The 21,474-nt window shown below is 48.3% G+C and overlaps 1 protein-coding gene across 7 annotated transcripts in view; it reads right to left on the bottom strand.

The window, feature by feature from the left end:
* The window catches only part of SUSD6 (sushi domain containing 6), a 97,706-nt gene that overhangs the window by 6,612 nt on the left and 69,620 nt on the right, over positions 1–21,474 (bottom strand). For all 7 annotated transcript variants that reach the window (XM_052646159.1, XM_052646161.1, XM_052646160.1 and 4 more), the window contains 2 exons: positions 3,035–3,232; positions 1,908–2,046 (listed from right to left, as the gene is read on the bottom strand). In XM_052646159.1, coding sequence (XP_052502119.1) covers positions 1,908–2,046; positions 3,035–3,232 — 337 coding nt within the window. The remainder of the gene's footprint in view (positions 1–1,907; positions 2,047–3,034; positions 3,233–21,474) is intronic.

The following is a 21,474-nucleotide window of genomic DNA, read 5'->3' as shown; positions in this document are numbered from 1 at the left end:
TCAGAAATAAAGCCACTGGCTCAGTACAGCTAAGCCAGGAAAGTGGAAGAACAGTGGCTGCACATACCTGTGGACATACCCTGCCTGTACACTTCCAGCGGGCATACCGTATGGCATGTACATTCGTTGTTTAGTTGCTATGTCGTCCCTGACCCTTTTGTGACCCCATGGACTGAAGTCCACCAGTCTCCTCTGTCCATGGGATTTCCCAGGCAAGAACACTGGACTGGGTTGCCACTTCCCCTCTAGGATCTTCTCAACCCAGGGATTGAATCTGCATCTCCTGCATTGGCAGGTGGAGTCTTCACTGCTGAGCCACCAGGGAAGCAAATTACATCTCCATAAAGCTCCTTTTTAAAAGAGGAGAAGGTAAAGAAACACCATGATCTTGAAATGGGACACTGGACTCAAAAACTGAAGGAAGAATTCTGTTCTTTTGACTCAAGTCACTTTACTTGCCTTTTATTTTTTTTAATTTTGTAAACTTAAAAAAAAAAAACCTGTGGATTATAACACAAATGTCAGACAAACACAGAAAAATGTATTTATTCCAAAGGTAATACTAGTGTATAGGCTTCCCTAGCGGCTCAGCAGTAAAGAATCTGCTTGCAATGAAGGAGATGCAGAGAAGCGGATTCGATCCCTAGGTCAGGAAGATCCCCTGGAGAAGGAAATGGTAAATTACTCCAGTAATCTTGCCTGGAAAATCCCACAGACAGAGGAGCCTGGTGGTCCAGGAGGTCGCAAAGAGTCCGTCATGATTGAGCGACTAAACAGCAATAATGCTAATGTATAACCTCTATCTGGGTCAAGAAATTGAGCCCTGCCAGCACCCAAGCCCCAGCGACCCATGACCATTCCTGTCACCTAAAATCATTCCTTTGACTTTTATTTTAGTAACTTTAATGCCTAAGCATGAATTCTTCAACATCATTTAGTTTTGAGATTTTTGTGACCTTTTATGAATGAGATAGATAATAAATGTGTGTGTTTGTGTGTTAATAGGTGTGTGTGGTTTTATATTTTACTCAACATTATGTTTGGGAGATTTAGCTGTGCAAATACCTCTTTTTCTGGATCACTTTTATACACAGGCTCCAGCCCCAAACCAAATAAATCCAGATGGAGGCCCAGGTGCTGGCGCCTGTGTTTAGTTCCCCACTGGAGCCTCTCTGTGCATCCAGGAGTGGGGACCAGGGAGAGAGGGCAGCGGCTTGCAAACATGAGCCTGCCCCAGAATCACCTGGAGTGCTGATGAAAGGCAGAGTCTCTCATTCTGTCAGTCTGGGTGGGGCCTGGAAATCTGCATTCCTAACAGGTTCCCAGGTGATGCTGCTGCTGCCGGGACCACATGTGAGAACCATTGACACAGTGGAAATAACATGGCACTGGAGTGGGACAGACTGGGGTTTAAATCTCAGCTCTGTCGTCACCTAGAGCAGTGGCACCCAACCTTTTTGGCACCAGAAACTGATGTCGTGGAAGATAATTTTCCACAGACAGGGGTGTGTCGGGGGTGGTTTGGGGAAGATGCAAGCGCATTACTTTTACTGTGCACCTTATCTCTAATCTAACACTGCCACTGACGTGACAGGAGCTACTGGTCTGCGGCCCAGAGGCGGGGGCCGGGGCGGGGCGGTTCCCCTGACCTAGAGGGATGAGCCTCCCTCACTTTACCTCTCTGAGCCTCAGTTTCCTAATCTGCAACGATCCTGTGAGGATGACGATGATGGATGTGAAGCAAAAGCACACTGCCTGGTACACCTGGAAGTTTAACACACACAGGGCCCTCCCCTTTCCCTGGGCACACACGGACCAGCAGAGGCCAGCAAGCCCACCAGCACCCCTCTGCCAGTCCAGGGCCAGCCCCCCAGAGTGACGCCTGCTGCCACCGCCACTGGGCTCACCGGCTGTGATGGAAAGACTTCAGCTTCGGCTGCAGCAGCACAAACAGCACCACAAGGAGGAGAATGAGCGCCACGGAGCTGGCAGTGGAGGCCACAATGGACAGCGTGGGGACCCCGAGCGAAGTGTGGGTGTCTTTGTCTATGGAAACAAGCCATCATCAGCGGTGTTTTGTACCCAGACACATGGAACGTGAGCCCCACTGCTGACCTTCAAAGGCCGCCTGCATGGTGCCCCGGTGAGACATGCCAGGTATGGCCAGTGTCGCTCTGGGAGCAACGGTGCGGAGCCAAACAGCTTTTACGTCAAGGAAAATAGACATTTCCCTATTCTGTTCCTGAAACTAAAACTCCCTTCACCTTGGACTGCTGAGGACCATCTAACACCTAAATTCACTTACCCCTAGAGATCTTACCTTTGTAAACCCAAGCTGATCCTGTCCTCAACAGCAGGTTGAAAGACATGAGCCATTCAAATGCACACATCTTTCCACCATCTAAAGTCCCACCCATGTGGCAGGAAACTTTATAAAAACAGGGCTGTAATAACCCTCTGTTCTAAGGTCCTGCATCTTTAGCTGTATATCTAAAGCCGGTCCCCACCCTTCTCCGGGGTGTCACGGTCCTGAAACTGGGGTAAAAAGCCCAGGGATGGCTGCATGACACACACTTTCCTCAGGACACTGGACCTCATGTCATGTATGACAAGAGGAGGCTGAGGGGGAGCGCGCTTCTGCCCAGCTGGACTGCGGCTCCGTAACTAAACAGCGCCCTTCCATTCAGGGAAAAAAAATATACCACAGACACTACAGAAGGTGCCCGCATTGTGCCGTGTGTCAGCAGAACACGGTCAGAGGTCACTGGCCCTGGGCTAGAGCATCAAAGAGACTTTGCATAGCACAGCAGCCGCCTCAGTGGCTCGGCTGAAACGCCACAGGACATGCATCAGCGATCCAAATGTATAACCGAGACATGAAACCCCAGAGGAGGGGAGGCTGCAGGGCGTCAGAGGGGCCACACTGCCCCCCACAGCACAGAGCCCTCTGGAGTGAGTGCACGTCACTTCCCGGGAGCTGGAAGGGAAGCAGGAGCCCGGCACCAAGTACCCAACTCTCGCCTGCCAAACTGACCCTCGTTGAGACGGCAGCTGATCTCCATGGCTGGTTTCCACTCGCCGTTCTTACACGTCAGGTATTTGTAGTCGCCCTTCAGCATGTAGCCTTCGGCACACAGGTACTCGATGACGCTGCCGGAGTTCAGGGGGTCTCTGCAGGGCCGGGGGTGGCAGATGTAGCCACCATTCTCTGGCTCTGGTGGCAGGGAACACACTGCAGAGATGGAGAGAGAGGAGGTACCTTGGTGAGGTTTTCCAGCGGGAGTGCCCTTGGCAACACGGAGAGGGGCAGTGCTGAAGGTCTCGGCAGGAAACACCTCAGGAGCAGAGCACCAGCCCTTGGAAAGGCTGCTGCCGAACGCTGGAAGCTCAGGTTGCCAAAGACAGAAGGAGGTGCCCTGGCAACAGGGGAAGCCGGGCTGCCAATACCACGTCCCCCTGCCCTCCCCCTCCCTACTGCCTGCAGAGAACCGCATCCTTCACTCAACAGTAGACTGACCAAGCCAGATTCACAGAAACCTAGTGTGTAATATGGTTTTAATAAAACCTACTGGAACACAATGAAACCAAGTGACAGGTGGTAAAACACCAGTAACCTGTACGGGGCAAAGCTAGCTTTGTTTCCCGATCAGGATCAGAAAGGACTCCTTTGTGTGATAAAATGTGCCTTCTCAGCTCCAGAGGGGATTTCTGATGCGTTTCCTGGGAGGCTTCCCAAGCCCCCGGCACCACGCATTCCCTGACCTGCATGGTCACTGGCATCACTCAACTCCACCCTACAGGAAAGCCTGTATTTTTCATTGAGGTAGGTCTGCTCGGTTTTAAAGGCACCTTCATTCATCTCCTATCTTATTTATTTGTCCTGACAACTCTGTGGAGTAGTTATCATGCCTCCCCTTTGACGATGAGGACACTGCTCCACAAAAGTTAAATGACTTTGAGCCAAGTGTAAGGCAGAGAGAGCCAAGGGCAGACCGGGGAACAGAGCTGGGTCTCCTGATTCAAAACCTGTGCCCTTCCCACCAGCAGACACTGCTTCCACCCCAGGAGTGAGCGGCCCTTTAAGGACTGTGTATGTCAAGGTTACCGACCCTCTGAACAGGGGAGATGGTAAACGGTACCTAAGTGCGGGACACTGCAGAACCTAAGTCGCCAGGCAATAGATCAAGGGGTGTGCCTCGCAAAATAGGAAGGGGACAACAGGGGCACTCAGGGATCATTGCTGGGAAGAAGATATGCTGGCAGGTGGCCAGGCACCCACAAACTTCAGCTTAGCCCAAGGTTTTACTGACAAATACCCTGTCCCCATCAAGATATCACAAGGACATCAATATGAAAGTAAGAACCGCTGGGTTCCTGTCTTTCACTTCCTCCAACAGACCGAGTTTCTGACTGTCTGAGGTAAGGCGCTCTCCCTTCACAGGCCTGCCCACCACCCTCACCAAACACCACTTCCCTTCACCTGCAACCTGCTCTTATGTAAGATGACTGCCAACCAGGAGAGGGGGGATATGAAGTAAGAGAAAGAGATGATGGTTCCCTCCTCTCAGGCTATTTATCACTGAGATTCAGAGAAAAGACTCCATTACTTAACCTATTAAAATAATGAGGCAGGTCCACAGGTATCAAAGAAGTCTGAACGTCCTCTATGAAACTAGTAGATGAACCCAAAGAAACCCACTCAGCGCCCTCTGAGGACACACCGTCGTCTCTAGACTCTTCCCACGCCACCCACCTAGCCCAAAGGCTAGAACAGGAGGGAGACACAGGCATCACACCTCTCCTGGTGCCTCTCTAAACTCTGGCCAAGTTGCTCCAAGAGCTGGCCAGCTGGATTGCCAAAGGAAGCTCAGCAAACCGCTTTACCTTGTATACTCTCCCTCTTTTGTTCAGGGCAACAAGCCTGCCAGAGATCACCTGGCTCTCTGCAGATTGTGTCTAATTGGTTCATTTCCTCAGTGTAATTAATGCTGAGCATCTGACAGCAGCTCCCAAAAGCAGGCAGGACTCACACAGGTCCAGTGTGTGGGGGAGGACAGTCCCAGGGGAAGGGCTGCTGATTCTCAAGTCATTCCAGCTCTGCCGCGCACTGCTGCCCAAAAAGCCCACATCGTCATGGAATCCCTGAGAGGGCCCTGGACATCACCCGGCACTCATTATATCAGTACAAAGAGTGAGGTCTACAAAGACGCTACTTACAATTCATTTTGATTCACTAATATTTACTGATGACTGGGCAGGGATCACTGTGCTATGCTCTGAAAAAGGATAAAAAGATAAGCACTTCAGGCACATGTGTGCTCAGCTGCTCAGTTGTATCTGACTTCTGGCGACCCCATGGACTGTAGCCCACCTGGCTCCTCTGTCCATGGGATTCTCCAGGTAAGAATAACTGGCATGGGTTGCCATGCCCTCCTCCAGGGGATCTTCCCAACCCAGGGATCAAGTCTGCATCTCCTGCATTGCAGGCAGATTCTTTACCACTCAGCCATCAGGGAAGCCCAAGCACTTCGGGTACTTGTAGCCAAACAGGGGTATGACAAATAAGTCCACACGTGTATTTCAAAAGCTTCTTTCTTCATGGCTTCTGAGTCGTGACACATTTTGGAGAATATGTTCTAAACATACTCTCCAATATTTTCTTCTCAAGTTTTACACACTGGGTCTTTGTTATGTAAATAATACCTTCGGAAGGGGAAAAAAAAATCATAGGAAATATATACCTGGAAAAAATTTCAAAAAGTAAGAGGGTGAACGCAGAAAAGCAAGCCCTCTTTCCCAGTCACTCAGTGCTTCTCCCCAGAGATACTCCACACAGATTTCACCCTATACATGTCAAATAACGGGATTAGTGCTGCAAGAGGGGGAGTTCAGAGCAGGAGAGATCAGCCTTGTGTGGGGAAGGCCAGGAAAGGCTACTGGAAGAAGCGGCATTTTCAATGGGGCTTGATTTCAGCAGGAAAGGAGGTGGCAGTTTGAATCGAATGCTCCAAAGTAGCAAAGTGTAGATTAAGCCCAGAGAACATCAGGTAGCCTAGGTTAGCTTGACGGCATAAAAAAATTTGCCCAAATAAATAAATAAACAAATAAAATAATGATAATAGTAGTAGTAGAAGTAATAATATTGTAAAGAAACCATCTTGCAGAGGGGCCCTGGCTGCAACAGGAGGTGTTCATACCACATTCAGTGGGTGAAATCACAAGAGGAGCGGACTTTGATGTAAGACCAAGTGAGGAGGAGAAAACCTCTGGAGAAGGCCAGCAGTCGAGCCACCCTCACATGGGGAAATAAACTGGATTAAAACGTTCCATGAGGATCATATGAAAGAAACAAACTAGGGTACAGCAGACTCAGCATCACGAAGAGACTGCCCCAAGTCAAAGGAAGAAATAAGGAGGCCTCAGAAGGAAAAACCAGAAAAAGGCAGGATTGTTTTAAGATGCCAAGAACATAAGGAAAAAATACGGCCCTCCCGCCCAATCAGAAAGCAGAGTGGGAGCGCCTTGGCAGGAGGACCCTTAGCGACGCCTGGGCGTCAAAGGACCGGGAAGAACATGAGGAGGAGCAAATAAATCACTCGGTGGCTTCCGGGAGCCACTGTTCTGGGCAAGAGGCTGACTTAATCTGTGCATCAGGCTTGCTCTCTCTGACAGCCCCAGGTCCGCAGAGGGAGTTTCAAGATCTGTTCTTAGCCCCAAGAAGACAATGAACTCATCTGATTTGGCAAAGCTGCATAATTTTAAAAAGAAGAGGGAGAAAGCCAGAAGATGGAAATTTTACAGGAAAAAAAATCAATTAGCTCTCTTTAGCTTCCTTCTCTGCTTCCCATTATCTCTTACAGCCACTTTTTTTGGCCTCCCATGAGCGCAGGAATCAGCGAGGTTATTCTTCAGGGGGCCTGTGGAGTGCCCAGGGCACAGCTGTCATGAAGCAGGAGACATAAGACCAGATGGGGAGGGAGCAGACGGAGGGGAGGCAGAATGATCTGGCTGGTACTCCTAGCCCTGAGCCTAAACTAAGAGCAGAAATCAGTAAGAACCCCCAATCAGCCCTCAGATAATGTGATTTTCTTCTGCTGTTCTGGGGACCAGACTTTTAAGAGGAAGAGACCAATCAGAGACAAACAAATTCTAAGATTCCATAACAAACGAATTAAAACAAGCTCCAGGAATGGCCTTGGAGTCAAAGTGTCCAGTTTAACACACTGAGCGCCTTTTAAAATGAGGTGTGGAGGGCAGGGACGGTGATCAGCTTGAGGAAGGGAAGCAGAATGCAAATACCGAGTGCAGGTAAAAAGACTCAACAGAAGAGGCTTCTGTCTGATGTCAGTCATCAAGGAAACCCGAAACTCCCACACACTAATATGTGTAAAATAGATAATGAGAACCCGCTGCACAGCACAGGGAACTCTACTCAATGCTCTGTATGACCTAAATGGGAAGGAAATTCAAAAAAGAGGGGATATGTGTATACATATAGTTGATTCGCTTCACTGTACAGCAGAAACCCAACATTGTAAAGCAACTATACCCCAACAAAACACAAAACAATACCCCCCACCAACTCCTTCACGGGGTGCGTGCATGCCAAGTTGCTTCAGTCGTGTCTGATTCTTTTGCGACTTTTAAGTGCCTGTGCTTAAGAAACTGTGTTAGTGTTCACTTGCAGGTTTGAAATAATGTTGTTTTACACTAAAACCAGTGTAGTGGCATTTAGAACACGATTGGGCACAGAGAAATAGGTGCTTAGTGAAGGTGCTACAAGAAAGGGTGGTCAGAGAAAACTTTCCTGGGAATTCAGAGGAGAAGAAAGTGGTTCCCCCAAACCCAGCACATCAACACAGCAGCTGTGGTCACCAGGGGACACAGCTGAGGCGTTTTCACACGTGTCCCTGTGTGGCTGTAACTCCATCAAACAATCAGAGCACCCCTCCTCCTAAGATGCTCTAGCAGGGCCACAGAGCTAAGCGTGACAGGACCAAAGCCTCAGAAAGATTACAATCGACAGGACACAGACATGCAGGGCTAACTCTCGTGTAAATGAAAAAAGCAAAGTACTCAAAGCTGAGCTCTTCTATTGGCCCTGGGTGTCCTTCTGAGCAGGGACATCTTTTCTGTTCATCTGAGAACTGCTGGCAACCAGAGGAAGGTGAGGGCCCAGGCAAAGAGAAGCAGGTGCAAAAAAACAGAAAGGGGAGGAAGGAATGGATGGGAAGCAAACACCGAGCACCATACTGTCCCCCAGAAATGATGCTGCCACAGAGGTGCTTTTAGATTTTTCTTAGTCCCATTAATCTTAATGATATATTTTATTTAACCAATATATGCAAAATACACATCTGATATCTCAACACATAATATAAAATTTTATTAATGAGATATTTGATAATATTCTTTTCTACACTTCTGGCACATTTCAGGTCAGACAAATTGCATTTCAAGTTCTCAACAGTCACTCAAGGCTAGTGGCCACTGTACTGATGACACAGATGATGGGGGTCTGAGAACAGAAGGAAGGGTTCAGACCACACCACTAGGTGTGAGACAGGAGGGTAAACAGCAGATGAAGATGCCATGGAGCACACAGGGTCCCTTCAGGTTGTTCTTTAAAGCACTGTTTACGTGCTTGCTTTCAAAACCCTTTCTCAATACACAAAGGTTTAATTTCTATTTTTAGCCCTCAAGGCTTTGTTAGGAACAGAGAGAGCCAGAGAAAAAGCAAGGCAAAAATAGGGGGTGGGGGTGGGGAAAGGGATTCAAATGTGCAAATTTCTTTTCGGATGTAAGACTAGGAAAATAATAATTACTGCAAAAAGCCTTATTACCTGTGCCAGGCACTCTTCTGAGCTCTCTCTTTACACGAAGCAGGTACTATATTTTTTTCCATTTTACAGATTAAAAACAATGAGGCTTAATATTTTTTTCCATTTTACAGATTAAAAACAATGAGCCTTAGCTGAGTTGAGTAATTTCCTCCAAGCCGCTCATCTCTAAATGACTCAACAGGTGCTTGGCTCCTGAGCTGCAGGCTTGACCAAGAAGTCCAGGCAGACGTGCAGAGAAGGCAAGGGTACCAGTCCATCCCCCGATGGGCCAGGCCTGGGCCTCCGGAGCATCTCGCTGCTCTGGGAAAGGTGTGAGCTCACTAGTTCAACAGGGAGGTGATTCTCCTCAAGAAAGCCTCTCAAGGAAGTTGGAACTGGGTATTACAGACAAATGCAAGGGGCTGGGATGGGGGTGGGGGTAGTGGGTAGGTTACCACATCTCACTGTGGTATAAAGGTTTCTTCTAAGGCCTCCCTTAGAAATCTCAGTAATAACAGCTCCTATTCACGGCTGCTGCTGCTAAGTCACGTCAGTCGTGTCCGACTCTGTGCAACCCCATAGACAATAGCCCCCCAGGCTCCCCCGTCCCTGGGATTCTCCAGGCAAGAACACTGGAGTGGGTTGCCATTTCCTTCTCCAATGCATGAAAGTGAAAAGTCAAAGTGAAGTCGCTCAGTCGTGTCCGACTCTTAGCAACCCCATGGACTGCAGCCTACCAGGCTCCTCCATCCATGGGATTTCCCAGGCAAGAGTGCTGGAGTGGGGTGCCATTGACTTTTCCTCCTATCCACTGACCACCTACTATATGCCAAGTATCAGTCTAAGCACTTTACATGTCTTAACACATTCAAATTTCACAAAAATCCTGTAAGAAACATATTGTTATAACATTATACAGATGAACAAATGGAGTGAGAGAGGTTAAAAAACTTGGTCACGTCACCCGGCAAGTAAAGACCTGAACCCAGGAAGGCTGGCTTCCGCTCCATGGCACTGGGCAGTAACAAGGGTTCTGTGCCCAGCTTCTCCCCTCACAGCCCACCTGACAAAGTGAGCCCCAAGGAGGGGAGCCCAGTGACAAAGGCGATCTGGGTGCTGCCTGTGGACACTGGTCTCTCCTGGCCTCAATTTCCATATATGAAGGCACTGAACCAGAAGGCCTCTGAGGTCTTGTCTGCCATTTGCAAATCTGCATCAAGTTGGGTGGATGGCCAGCCTCACCACACCCCGAGATTCCTCTCCAGTTAGTCCTGCAGCCACTCCAGTTCTGAACTGAGCACCGTGTGGGAAGCTCGAGAAGCGTCCTATCTGTGCAGAAGCGCCTGCAGCCATGTCAGGGCAGAGTCCCACCTCAGGCGCACGGCGGGAGTGCAGAACCAGGCCAGAGGAGGTTGTCTGCTCCAGAGAGAACCAGGGGCTGCTTCTGCCCATTGCTTTCCCCTGCGCTCTGCTTTCCTGACCCCCTAGTCAAACAGTCACCAGTCTAAAACAGGCAGCATGCGGAGAGAGGGAAGAGACGATTTCTCATGCCATTTGCAACCTTCCTCTCCTCTGAGACAAACCTTCCCAGCGGTCAGACAGGAAGCCCATTGTCCAGCCAGGATCCCTTTTCTCATGAGAACTTCCCACATGCGGGGGACGGCCAGCTGCGGGCGCTCCAGCCTTTCCCAGGGTGTGGTCCCAGAGCAAGGGGGGCTGAGCAGCAGCAGAAGCCACCGTGGCTCAGGCTGCCCTCTCACAGGGGCCCGGCCCAAGCCCCGCTCCAGGGGACTGACAAGGCTCACAAGCAGGTCCAGCTTCAGAGGCTGTCCCTCCTGTTTCAGGCCTGCATCTTTCACTCCCCTCACCTCACAGGAGAGGGGACATGCCAGCCGGCAGGTCAGAGCCAACAAGAAGAAGAACATTTTCTTTATGGCACCTTGCCCCAAACACGAAAGTTCCTGTCGTCTGAGAGCGGCCATCAGTGTCATTCTGAAAGAAGTGGTGCTGTTCCTTGGCCTGGAAACCCTGACCTGAAAGTACACAGGGTCAGCTGGAGCCCCACCCAACTTTCACGACTCAGTTCCCAGGTCGCCTGCCCCAGGACACCGTACCAAAGAGAACTAAGCGGCATGGGGCAGAGCCTATCCCCAGGCCTACATTGAGAGCAGCCGGGTGAGCTGGGACAGTTCCCCACTGCGTGGGCTTGGGCAGGTCTTCTTATTCCCCAGTTCCCTCAGCTGTAAGAGGGGGACAGTAGAGGTGTGTACCTCACGGGTGCTGTGCAGATTCATCACAATCACGCCTCACACACCAAGCAGTCAATAAACAGTAGCTCTGTCAACCCTCCTCTCTTCTCCAAACATCCTCCTGCCTCCCCATAAAGCACTGGCTCTACTGCTGTTTCTGCAATTATTTTCTCACAGGTTGGTCCATCCCCACCTCTCCACTAACCCACCCACATACCCAGGCTGTGGGGCAAGCATTTGTTCTGCTTCTTGTAGTTCCAGGTCTTGGTACAGAAACTGGCAGAAACTGACTTCACCTACAAAATTTTGCCCACATTTCAAGGCACTGTCTTTTTAAACGCAAAGGGTCATATGGTTTCTGATTTGAGATGAATCAGGAGCAGATAACAGCTGAAACAGGAGGGAAGTGGGCAGGCAGGGCACAATTATGACATAGTCATAGGACTATGGAGAAGGAAACAGCAACCCACTCCAGTGTTCTTGCCTGGAGAATCCTGGGGACAGGAGAGCCTGGTGGGCTGCTGTCTATGGGGTTGCACAGAGTTGGACACAACTGAAGCGACTTAGCAGTAGCAGCAGCAGTCATAGGACACAACAAAAAACTGGTTAGAACTAACAAGGCCCAAGATGGTGGAAGATGAAACTTCCAGGAGACTTTGAGCCTCTTTATACACTCACTGTAATGCATTAGCTAAATGACACACCTACCAGGGCCAGGACAGTTCTGAGGCCAACCATAAAAAGTTGAAAAGTGGGTGGTGGCCCAGTTCCTGGAAATCCCTGCCTTCTTCCCCAAAACAGTTGGAGTAACCCTCCCACTCATTAGCCTATGAAACTACCCAATCCATACAAAGTATAACCACACCACATTTCGGAGATGGCCCACACTCTTCTTGTCTGTGGACTGTGTTTCTCTGTAAATAAATCTACTTCTTACCTATCACTCACTGAATTCTTTCTGCAATCAGATGTCAAGAACCTGTGCTTCATTAAGCCCTGAGACCAGCTGTGTGATCTCAGTTAAAAGACCTTGGGCTCCATCCTAATCTGAGCTGCATGATTTCTAGCAGAGAGACTCCCTCAGCATGGTACATCTCATGTTCTCTGAACTGCCCTCTCCCCGTGAAAATACACTCCCAGCCACCAGAATCAGGCCCATGCTGGGTCACAGCGTGGTCTGAGGGTGAATCAGGGTTTGACCTGAGGGCCTACCGTCTCCTGAGCCTTACTCCCTAACAGCCAATACTCACCTTCGTGAAGTGCTTAAGGGGATGGATGAAACTGCGTACCTGAAAGTGTCTTGCATCATGCCTGGCACATAGTAGGCACTTTCTTTAAATTCTTTACATTTATTATTCACATTATAAATGTGATTTGTAAATGTAAACTGATTTGTATAAATGTAAACTAATTTCTTACCTCTAGTTTTTCTTTGCGACCCCGTGGACTGTAGCCCACCAGGCTCCGCTGTCCATGGGATTCTCCAGGCAAGAATACTGGAGTGGGTTGCCATTTCCTTCTCCAGGGGATCTTCCCAACCCAGGGATCGAACCCAGGTCTCCTGCATTGCAGGCAGATGCTTTAACCTCTGAGCCACCAGGGAAGCCCAGTTTTTGGAACAGCGTAGGGCAAAGACTCCAGTAAAGAAAAAGGACTGCTTCAGAAATTTCTGGATGTCTGGAGAGGGACAGGCAGTGAGAGGAGTAGGATGAGCACTCTGGCTTGCCTGCTGTCCCCTCCTCCAGCTCAGTAATATGCCAGCCCCCTGCCCCACTATGTTCTCAGCAGAGCCTGAGCTGTTCTTGGCTGACAGAGAAGTGAAGAGGCTCAGTCATGTGCGACTCTTTGTGATCCCACAGACTGTAGCCTACCAGGCTCCTCCGTCCGTGGAATTTTCCAGGCAAGAGTACTGGAGTGGGTTGCCAGTTCCTTCTCCGGGGCATCTTCCCGACCTGGAATCGAACCCAGGTCTCCAGCACTGCAGGCAGACACTTTACCCTCTGAGCCACCAGGGAAGATTAATGGCCTCCATATGGCCTGTTACCCTTTCACCCCTTTTCTCACAGCTCAGGGGCTTGAGAGACATGCGGCCACCCGGGGCTACATCCTCACCCCACCCCTACACTGTACGACTGAAAAGACGAGCAGGCAGGAGGACCCTTCTGCTGCTGCTGCTCCAGGCCTGGGCCTCACAGTATCAAAGCCCTCCCACTCACTGCAGTGACTTAAGAGAGCAGCACCCACAATTTTCCACCGCCTCCACCCCAGGATGGTGGGATGCCAGCAGGGCTGTGCATTAACAAATGATACTACGTTCCCCTGAGAGCAGTAAAGGGTTAAGAGAAAACATGTTTATTTTTTATCATCAGCGATTGCTACTTCCTGGTCTCATCTCCTTTATCCTATCATTGAAAAAGCTGCCCACGTGTCTGCTCTTGCCCTCAGAATTCCCCACCTCTAAGAGGATGCAGGCTGGTCCTCTGCAGGAAGGCCCCAGTCAGCTGCTTAAGGCACTGACCAACCTCAGAAGGAGAACTGATGAGCGAGTAATAACTGACTTCAGAGTCTGGCTGGGAGCTTACGACAGGGCTGGACTCACAGCTGTGGTTTCACTCCCTGTCTACCATCTGATGGAAATACCTTATGCCAAGTCTGCTGTCAGGCACACACAGCAGGCCTTTGAGAAACACAAATTTAAATTTAAAACAAATTTAAAGATCTCTGCTGTCCAACAGGGTAGAAGTGATGAAGAGAATTAACATTTATCACCAGGCGCTATGAGAGGCACTTTAAAGTTACCATCCTATTTTTAACTCTTCCATCCTATGAGGAAAGTGGTGTCATACTCAGTTTGTTCAGATGAAGAAAGTGATGCTCTGAGCAATTCAGTAGCGGCCTGAGATTACAAGTCTACCTGGTAGTAGAGTCATTCAGTACTGGCCTGAGATTACAAGTCTACCTGGCAGTAGAGTCTGGATTCAAACTCTGGCATGCCTTTCTCCAGCTCCCTGGTTACAGATGCCACCAAAATAGTTACCCCAAGACCTACAAAAGTGCAGCATGGGGGTGGGGGTCCATCTGATGAAAAGTTGCAGTAATTCCTGTTTGGAGAAGAATGTGGACTGGTGAGTTTACCTGTGCCCAGAGAACTCAGCTCATTTCTCAAGTAGGGCCACATTTTTCCAAAGAGGTTGGGGGGAGGTAGGGGGAAGGCAAGCTGGTTTCCTTTAGTAATCTCTGAGCAATACAAACAATGGAGCTATTTAAGGAGCATGGATCCCAAAGCTGCAAGTGGGAGGGGGCATGCGGGCATTTTCAGCTTGGGAACACCCACCTTCCAAGAGGGATACATGACAGGAAGCCCGCCACTAAGAGCAGAACGGGGGTGTGAGCTACATTTAGATAAAGGGCTGCCCTTCTGCCTGCCACCTAGAATACAGAGGATCACCACGGCAGCTCTGCTAAGGCCCAGAATAAACAGCCTCTGCCGCATGCCTCCAAACAGGGAGTTAGGCAGCGCCTTGCTTATGCCAGGCGCTCAACAAGCCACTGCTGCATACCCAGGCCCACACACCTGCAGAGAATGAAGGGGAGTAACTGTTAAACTCTAGCCACAGAGGGCGGCAGAAATCAGTGATGGGGGTCACCCATAACTGGCAGGCGCCACACTTCTTGGAAAAACACTCACCTGGTAATTGAGGGGTAAAGGTCTGAATAATCTTTTCTGAAGAGAGAGATGTGACTGGATCTTGTTGTGACAGACAAGGTGCAAATAACAGACTACAGGTCAAAGGCCGGCCATAAAGTGAGCCCTGCACATCCTGGGGACTTGTGTCAGGCCTGACCCTACCACCAGACTAGGAGATATAAAAGGGAAAAGACAAGGCTCTTTTGGTTCTTCGGAGGGTGGGGTGCGTGGCATGGGGAATGAAGCGGGAAGGGCCAAGGGTCAGTGCCTTAATCACCGGTGAGCCAACAAGTATGAGGAACACTGTGACTGATGGGCCATGGGAAGATGGGAGTCAAAGTTACAAAATCCACTCATCTGGAGAGTCTTCCTCCATCTCGTGAGGAAGGAGAGAGTCTTCTTTAAATGCCTCATCAGCTTAACCACACTGTTATACAGGCACCACAGGAAAAGGAGCTTGTCCGGCCTTCTTGGTTTCCTCTGCACTTCCTAGAAGGGGAACTGCCCACCCTCTGCTATCATCAGCTGATCAAGGGTGGTGAGAAGTCTCCCCAGAGGAGTTTTATTCTTCTCTACTACCAGTCAATCCTAAAGGCAATCAGTCTTGAATATTCATTGGAAGGACTGATCGATGCTGAAGCTGAAACTCCAATACTTTGGCAACCTGATGCAAAGAACTGACTCATTAGAAAAGACCCTGATGCTGAGAAAGATTGAAGGCAGGAAGAGAAGAGGACAACAGAGGATAAGATGGTTGGATGGCATCACCAACTCGATTGACATGAGTTTGAGCAAGCTCCGGGAGTTGGTGATGGACAGGGAAGCCAGGGTGCTGCAGTCCATGGGGTCACAAAGAGTCAGACATGACTGAGCGACTGGACTGAACTGAACTTTCAGCTTGTGGGTCTTTCTAAAGTTCTGGGCCAGACGGAGCCAGAGGACTCCTGGCAGATCCCTTTCCTCCTCCCAGGCAACAGGGAAGGCCGGAGTCTCTCTCACCTCCTGTGAATTCACTCACATCAGACCCGCTGTGAGGTCCATGGCAGGGCCCCTGCCCTCAAGCGCTTTCTCACATGTCTGGGGCCCTCAAGCGCTTTCTCACATGTCTGGGACCTGCTTCCCCTTTGATTTTAGCCTGAGTATTTATTAGCCTGGCTGTGACAGGCTGTCAAGATCCCTTGATCATTAAACAAAGCAAACGCAAAACAGACTACTGAGCTTCAGGGACATAGTCGCAACTGTGATTTTTATTTGTCCATCTGAGGCCCACCTTCCTGTTGCCTCCCCGCCTCACTCAGGTCTTTGGACCCCTGCGCCTGGTAAGCCACCTGTGACTGACCAGTCAAGATTCCTGGTCAGAAGACACTGCCTGCTGCAGCCTCAATCATTTGTGCGTCAGTAGATACCTGTGTCCAAACATCACACAGGTGAACAGAAAATATCCTTTAATCTTTTGTCTTCCAAATAATGCTTCAATGACTTTCACCCAGAAGAGAGTTAAAAAACACTTGCAAACCTTGATTCTTCTTCCCTCTGGATTTCACTCTAATAGGAATGCTTTCTCAATATAACAAATTCATACCTATGAACCCCGACCAGTGTGCCAGGTTGGTGATAGAACTTCGAGAGTAAATAATACATCCCTGGTGACTCGGACGGTAAAGAGTCCACCTGCAATGTGGGAGACCTGGGTTCAACCCCTGGGTTGGGAAGATCCCCTGGAGAAGGGAATGGCTGCCCACTCCAGTATTCTGGCCTGGAGAATTCCATGGACAGAGGAGCCTGGCAGGCTACAGTCCATGGGGTCACAAAGAGGCAGACACAACTGAGCGACTTTCACGGTCCCCGAGGAGACTTCACACTCTTTGGGGGTACAGATGAGGCGCCCCAAGTAGGGTATAATAATAGTAACATTTATTCTGTTTATCCCCCAGAGTTCACCTAATGATTGCATGTATCCATCCGTTCTTTCAACAGGTTTTTACTAAGCACTACAGCACTGTGGCAGGCAATGAGGAAGGAGGGTTGGGAAGGCGGCAAAGATACAGACCCTACCTTCTGGGAGCTTGCTGCTGTAAGTCACTTCAGTCATGTCCGACTCTACGCGACCCCATAGATGGCAGCCCACCAGGCTCCCCCGTCCCTGGGATTCTTAACCACAGGAGACACATGTTAGAAATCAATCTGGGCTACACTAGGAGGTCCTGAAGAAGGGTTAATTCAATGGGGGAAGAGATCAGAAAGGAAGAAAGAAATGATACCAGAACTCCAAATCTAGAGGTAAACAGGACTGTGACATGGGATGAAGGACTGTGACTAGGGGACTGTGACTTGCATAAAGGAGGGGGAAGAACATGCAAGGGGGAGACAAGGGCATAAGCAGAGGAGCAAGAAGAGGGTGTGTGTGTAGCAGGAGATAGCTGGAAGCTCAGAAAATCAGGGAGGGCCCCCAATACAAATCTGAATATGAAAAACTCTTGGGTTCTTCTTCCCTATAACGAGATTTTCAGGATCTTTCCAGTTCCTAAAATGCAAAGTCATGTTACTACTAATAAAACGAAAAGCCTGCTCTATGTTTCTAATCCAGCTGAAGAAGCCATCTTAATCTCCCTGCCAACTCTGGCAACTAGCAGAGGAGCTGGGGGTGCAAGTGTGGTGGAGCCAGGGTGGCAGAAGAACCGAAAGGAAACCCTGTGAGTTCTCTGGCGCAGATGCATCCTGAGTCTTAAGTGTGCCGAGGTGAGGGGGACCGGGAAAAACTGCAGGGACTAGAGCAGAGAAAAGCAGTACAGAGATATCCTGCGGTCGATTTCGTTCCCAGGGTTCTCTCACACGGCAGCAGATGGCCCATCCCTGGAGGACTGAATCTCGGAAAACAGCTGCTCCCAGATCCCAGTCTAACAGCTGGGGTCACGGGACCTCTCCGCGCAAGCTGAATGCCAGAAATCAATGGGTTCCATTGTGCCTGAGCTCTCAAGTCCAGGCTTATGCCCTAGGCCTGCCTGGAATTGAGGACTGAGAAAAATAAAACTATACACTTTGAAAGACTACACTTGCAAATTCATGGCAAGATATAGTATTATAAAGTCCAATTTCATTTAAATTACCTTGACTTTGCTAGGAAACTATTGAGATGCTAATTATTTGAGAGCTAAAGGAGAGTGGTGGGGGGGCAGGGAGCAGAGGGACAGATCATAACCAGAGGAAAACCCCAAACTGTCTCTGGCCCTCCTTGTCTTCCTGCCCACGGCACAGAATACCAACCAAATCAAAAAGCAGGTGAGATGCCCCACGTACTGGAAAAGGGGATAAAAATCCATAAAATGATGTGTGTGTACACAGAGGAGTGTAAGTGTATGATTACATAATTAGGCACATTAAAGTATTTATACTGCTGAGACTAAAAGCCCCCACTCAAAGGCATTCCACCAAAGTTGAAAGGGGAAAAAGAAAATAGAAAATAAAGCATCTAATTGCAATCTTCCACAAAGCCAGACATCCCCAGCTGGTGCCACAGCTGAATTCTCTTAATTAACATGTTGTAATGGCAAGTATGAAAGACACTGTATGCTTATCAACTCCATGCCTTGGGCTAGCCAGGCATGGGAGAAGGCCGCAACACTGCTATAATTAAAGAGATTTTTCTCTTTCCATTATAATGGTACCTTGGTGTGGGATGTCAGTGGTTTTTGCTTAAAAACTTAGTTGTTTAAAGCACACATATAATAAAACTCTATACTCACAAAGTCAAGGACTGAAACTGTAGTATACAAAAGAGTTCACAGTCCAGGCACGAGTTTCTAGCTTACTTTTAGTGCTTGATTTTCTCTTACCTCCCCAATCCTGGGACTTTTCCAGTTAGAGAAAGCCAGCAGTGTTTGAGCAACCTAGCCTTTTAAATAAATGCAGCCCATCTGACAGCTTACAATCATAGGTTAAAAGTATCTAAATATAAAAAAGATGACAGAAATCAGCATATAAATGAGTACACTGCCAGAGGAAAGGCCTTGACAGTAGGTCAATATGGACTGTGTTCCAAGGGACAGATTCAGCCCCAGAAGGGCCTTGCACCCTTACAAACAGGGTTTTGTTTTTGCACAATTCTTGATCACAGGGGAACCTGGTTATAGTCTTTCCATTTCTCCAGAGAGAGGCCCCCCTGAAGTCAAATGATAGGTTTATATATTATAAGGAAGATGGGCTCTCAGGAAGCCAAACAAGATGGTAAAATGCCTAATTACGCTTTGGCTTTTATACTCTGGACAGCATAACTCAGGCATTGTTTTTTTTTAACACTATTCTTTAACTATGTTCTTCCTCTTCATCACTGAGGAGGGCCACTGACTTAAGAGTCAGCAAATGTTCAACTGACAGTAATGATTTCCGGCTCTTGGCATGCTGAGTTTCAAAATCTTCTCCTCAATTATTATCAGCTTTAGAAGACCTTTCCTTCTTATAACTACCATCAGCAATGTCATTTTCCCATTTTCAACTCATCTGTAGAGAATAAAGGGCCCCAAATCCAAGTTACTGCTGCAACATACACGACTGCACAGATGGAGTCCGCAAGGCTGCTCAGAGCGTCCTGCAGGCTGGCAGGCAGCCACACCCCAGACCCACCGCCCCTGAGGTTTCCTTCTCAGCTGCTGCACCAAAGTCCCAACTCATTTCCCAAAAGGCAACTGGGGTGTCAATTTACAATGTACCAAAGTACAGGCTGTTTCTAAGACAAACTTTTAAAAGCTGACTGCTCAGCACTGCTTCAGAACCACCTCAAGAGGTATCCGATTTGCACTCCTTTGCCCCTCACAACCCAGCCCCAAAGGCCCAAATACGAATGAGGAATGTGTCTAGGGATCACTGGCACTGAGCAATACACACACACCTGCACTTCACAAAGAAGCCAGGACTGCAGCCAGGGTGCAGAGGTTTGCACGGCACCAAGGGAAGCCAAGCACACGCCACAGGCCTGTTACTCATCCTGGGTTTCCGATTCTCTCTGCCTTGTGGATGGAGAAGGCTTGTTACATGTGCAAGTGGCAATCCTGAGTCTTTGCAGGTACTTCTCTCAGTGGAATAATGTGAGCAGAACAACAGTCTCTCCCTCCCCACCCCACCCCCAGGTGCTGGGAGTAACCAGGCCTACAGGAAAGAGAATCCATGTGCTTCATAGACTCCACAGGAGTGGGTGGGCAATCCTCTGGGCTAGTCTATTTGGACTTGCAGCCCATGTGCAAAACCAAATGAAACCATACACTCCAAGATGGCAGAGAAGTTGCAGAGCAACTGATTCTGAACTGTGGGCCTGCTGCCTTCTCTCACACAATCCTCTCAATTTTCCCAGCCAGCCTCACCTCTCTGAGGGACAGAGATAATAAAGAACAAAGAGAGCTGTGTGTGTCACAGAAATCCCTTGCATTCCTATACACTAACAATGAGAAAACAGAGAGAGAGATTAAGGAAACAATTCCATTCACCACTGCAATGAAAAGAATAAAATACTTAGGAATATATCTACCTAAAGAAACAAAAGACCTATATATAGAAAACTATAAAACACTGGTGAAAGAAATCAAAGAGGACACTAATAGATGGAGAGATACACCGTGTTCATGGATCTGAGGAATCAATATAGTGAAAATGAGTATACTACTCAAAGCAATCTATAGATTCAATGCAATCCCTATCAAGCTACCAACGGTATTTTTCAGAGAACTAGAACAAATAATTTCACAATTTGTATGGAAATACAAAAAACCTCGAATAGCCAAAGCAATCTTGAGAAAGAAGAATGGAACTGGAGGCATCAACCTGCCTGACTTCAGGCTTTACTACAAAGCCACAGTCATCAAGACAGTATGGTACTGGCACAAAGACAGAAATATAGATCAATGGAACAAAATAGAAAGCCCAGAGATAAATCCACGCACTTATGGACACTTTATCTTTGACAAAGGAGGCAAGAATATGCAATGGAGAAAAGACAATATCTTTAACAAGTGGTGCTGGGAAAACTGGTCAACCACTTGTGAAAGAATGAAACTAGAACTCTTTCTAACACCATACACAAAAATAAACTCAAAATGGATTACAGATCTAAACGTAAGACCAGAAACTATAAAACTCCTAGAGGAAAACATAGGCAAAGCACTCTCCGACATAAACCAAAGCAAGATGCTCTATGACCCACCTCCCAGAATACTGGAAATAAAAGCAAAAATAAACAAATGGGATCTAATTAAAATTAAAAGCTTCTGCACAACAAAGGAAATTATAAGCAAGATGAAACGACAGCCTTCAGAATGGGAGAAAATGATAGCAAATGAAGTAATGGACAAAGAATTAATCTCAAAAATATACAAGCAACTCCTGCAGCTCAATTTCAGAAATATAAATGACCCAATCAAAAAGTGGGCCAAAGAACTAAACAGACATTTCTCCAAAGAAGACATACAGATGGCTAACAAACGTATGAAAAGATGTTCAACATCACTCATTATCAGAGAAATGCAAATCAAAACCACAATGAGGTACCATTTCACACCAGTCAGAATGGCTGCTCTCCAAAAGTCTACAAGCAATAAATTCTGGAGAGGGTGTGGAGAAAAGGGAACCCTCTTACACGGTTGGTGGGAATGCAAACTAGTACAGCCACTATGGAGAACAGTGTGGAGATTCCTTAATAAACTGGAACTAGAACTGCCATATGACCCAG

The sequence above is a fragment of the Budorcas taxicolor genome, chromosome 10 (genome assembly GCF_023091745.1).
Source record: "Budorcas taxicolor isolate Tak-1 chromosome 10, Takin1.1, whole genome shotgun sequence".
Taxonomy (NCBI): domain Eukaryota; kingdom Metazoa; phylum Chordata; class Mammalia; order Artiodactyla; family Bovidae; genus Budorcas; species Budorcas taxicolor.
The sequence above is the reverse complement of the archived record's forward strand: the minus strand, read 5'-3'. Positions and strand labels throughout refer to the sequence as shown.